Genomic DNA, 2,523 nt, shown 5'->3' on the forward strand with positions numbered 1-2,523 from the left:
ACCTTATATGTGGAAAGGGTAAGAACATCAGCAATTGAAAGGGAGTATCCCAGTCTTTCCAGCACAGAGATCATATTTAGACATATCTAAACAAGATAAATTATTTGACTTTAAGAGAGCAGAGTCAAAGACTCTCCAGATCTGCTTGGGAGATATGTTTGTTTTCAAATTTTCAAAAGAAAAATTCCAATCATCTTATTGTTTGTTTCCCAGACCAACTACCCAAAGGACTTAGTGACCTAAGTCACCGGGTAAATTTTCTGGCTCTCAGGATTTACCTAAGTTTCCCTAGTGCTGAAGTCCCTGGAAAAACTTATCTAATACGTATCTATAGTGGATGCCACAGATATAGAGTTACCTGGAAAAAATTAATACCTAAAGCTTACCCCTTGGCATGGAGTAAATGTTATAGCCTACCCTCTGCTATTTTGCATTTGGAGTCCCTGAAAAGACAAACCCAAGCTCACCAAATGTTCTCACAGTATTGTTCCAACTCAAAGTCAGGATGCTGGCCCTTCCAATGTTATTCTCTAAAATTCTGCTATTACCTCTAAAGAAAGACAAACAATTTATTGTAACAGACAAAATGTACTAGTCTTCTCTGTAGCCATGTCCCCTTCCCAAAGACACACACCTAGTTTTCTTTTTTAGATCCTCGCAGGCAGAAATCATGTCTTTTCACTGTGCTGTGACTTGCTCTTTGGACTTTGTCTGAACACTGTAGGTGGTGATGCCTATTTAAGGAATAAATAAATGAATAAACAAATTGTGTTTTGGACTCTTTCAGGTAAGCATGGGAGGACAAAAGACGGCAATAGATGAAGAAAATGTCTATGGTAAGACTATATTCCTGTATCGCATGCTTGTCCCCCTGGGTCTGAGCTGAGTTTAATAAGACTGGGGATTACTCAAGACCAAATAGAAAAAAATCCCAGAGGTGTCTTGACCCTAGGTTAAAAACAGCAAGAGTCCTGAGATTTGTATTTTAGCTGGGTATCTGCTGTGAGATATTAAGTTCTTTGACTAGCCTGCCCCTTGGTTCCTGCAGTATATACTGTGGGTAATAAACCTACTCTGCTCTCCACAGAAGTAGATACAGAGGTTATCAAATCATATGCTAGCTAACATGAACAATCTTTATCACATAGAATATTTAGAGAACAATGATAGAGGGTTTAAATGGGGACTCTTTTTAGGCAGCAGGTTTAAGAGAGAGACGAGTGGGAAAGGGAGGGAGAAAAGGAAGAAGAAAAGAGACATCTAACCTTCTCAACAATCCTATAAAAACCAACCCTATGTTATTCTCACTTTTGCAGAAGAGGTTTAACACTAAGATGAGTCAACTTCCCCAATGTTACACAAATAGCACATGGTAGGGCAGTAATTCAAACCACAGTGTCTGGGACCCCAGATTACTCTCCACGACCAATCAGTATGCTCCTCCCCCACATGCCACTGCCTTACCTGGGAGAACATTGCAGAGTCCATTGAGGCTGTCGAATATGAAACAGGCCTGCATGTGTGTGGATGACCAGAGATGATGTAGATGAAGTAATGGCCTGAATTTCTAAAGGAGCATTTCCTGAAATATTCTACCATAGTTGGAGCATCTGCAGGCGCATGTAGACAATTCAAATGCAGAAGAAAAAGATGCAGATAAAGTCCCAGGAGTTCAAATCTCTATTCTTCCTTTCTCTCTCTCTCTCTCTCTCTCTCTCTCAAAGAAAAAGATTCCAGTTCCCAAGGAAAGTTGAACTTGTTTTAACTTATGTAAGATTATAAATATGTTGTCCCACAGGCTTAGAAGAGGAAAGTCGGTCCTTCCTGGGGCCCACATTGCGGCTCATCCTGGTGGGGAAAACAGGCGCAGGTAAGAGCGCCACCGGAAACAGCATCCTGGGACAGCAAGAGTTCTGCTCCAGACTCAGTCCCACCCCCGTGACCAGAGCCTGCGTCACGGCCAGCCGGAAGAGGGCTAAGTGGCACGTGGAAATCACAGACACCCCAGACATTTTCCGCTCCGAAATCCCCCAGACAGACCCCGAGTACGAGGAGAGAGGTCGCTGCTACCTGCTCTCTGCCCCCGGGCCCCACGCCCTGCTCCTGGTGACCCAGCTGGGCCGGTACACTGCCCAGGACCAGCAGGCTGTGAAGGCCGTGCGGGACATGTTCGGGGAGGGCATCCTGAAGCGAGTGGTCGTCGTCTTCACCAGGAAGGAGGACCTGGGCGAGAGCTCTCTGCAGGATTACGTGCGCTGCACCGACAACCAGGCCCTGCGGGAGCTGGTGGCCGAGTGCGAGGGGCGGGTCTGCGCCTTTGACAACCGAGCCACTGGCCGGGAGCAGGAGGCCCAGGTGGAGGAGCTGCTGGGGCTGGTGGAGGGCCTGGTGAGGGAGCGCGGGGGCGCCCACTACACCAACGAGGTGTACGACCTGGCGCAGGCCCTGCACTGGGCGAGCCCGGAGGAGAGACTCCGGAGGGTGGCGGAGACGGTGGCGGCCCGCGTGCAGAGGCCCAAGGGA

At 47.4% G+C, this 2,523-nt stretch overlaps 1 protein-coding gene across 1 annotated transcript; it reads left to right on the forward strand.

Annotated features, from left to right (window-relative positions):
- Nucleotides 1–793: 793 nt before the first annotated feature.
- Nucleotides 794–2,513, forward strand: LOC103250271 (GTPase IMAP family member 1-like; the record flags this gene model as incomplete). Its single annotated transcript, XM_008048869.1, has 2 exons — nucleotides 794–836; nucleotides 1,799–2,513. Coding segments are annotated over exons 1-2 (758 nt in total), but the record flags the coding sequence as incomplete, so codon positions are not given.
- Between the last annotated feature and the right edge of the window lie 10 nt (nucleotides 2,514–2,523).

Source organism: Carlito syrichta, unplaced genomic scaffold (assembly GCF_000164805.1).
Source record: "Carlito syrichta isolate Samal-C Ts95f unplaced genomic scaffold, Tarsius_syrichta-2.0.1 Scaffold127328, whole genome shotgun sequence".
NCBI lineage: Eukaryota > Metazoa > Chordata > Mammalia > Primates > Tarsiidae > Carlito > Carlito syrichta.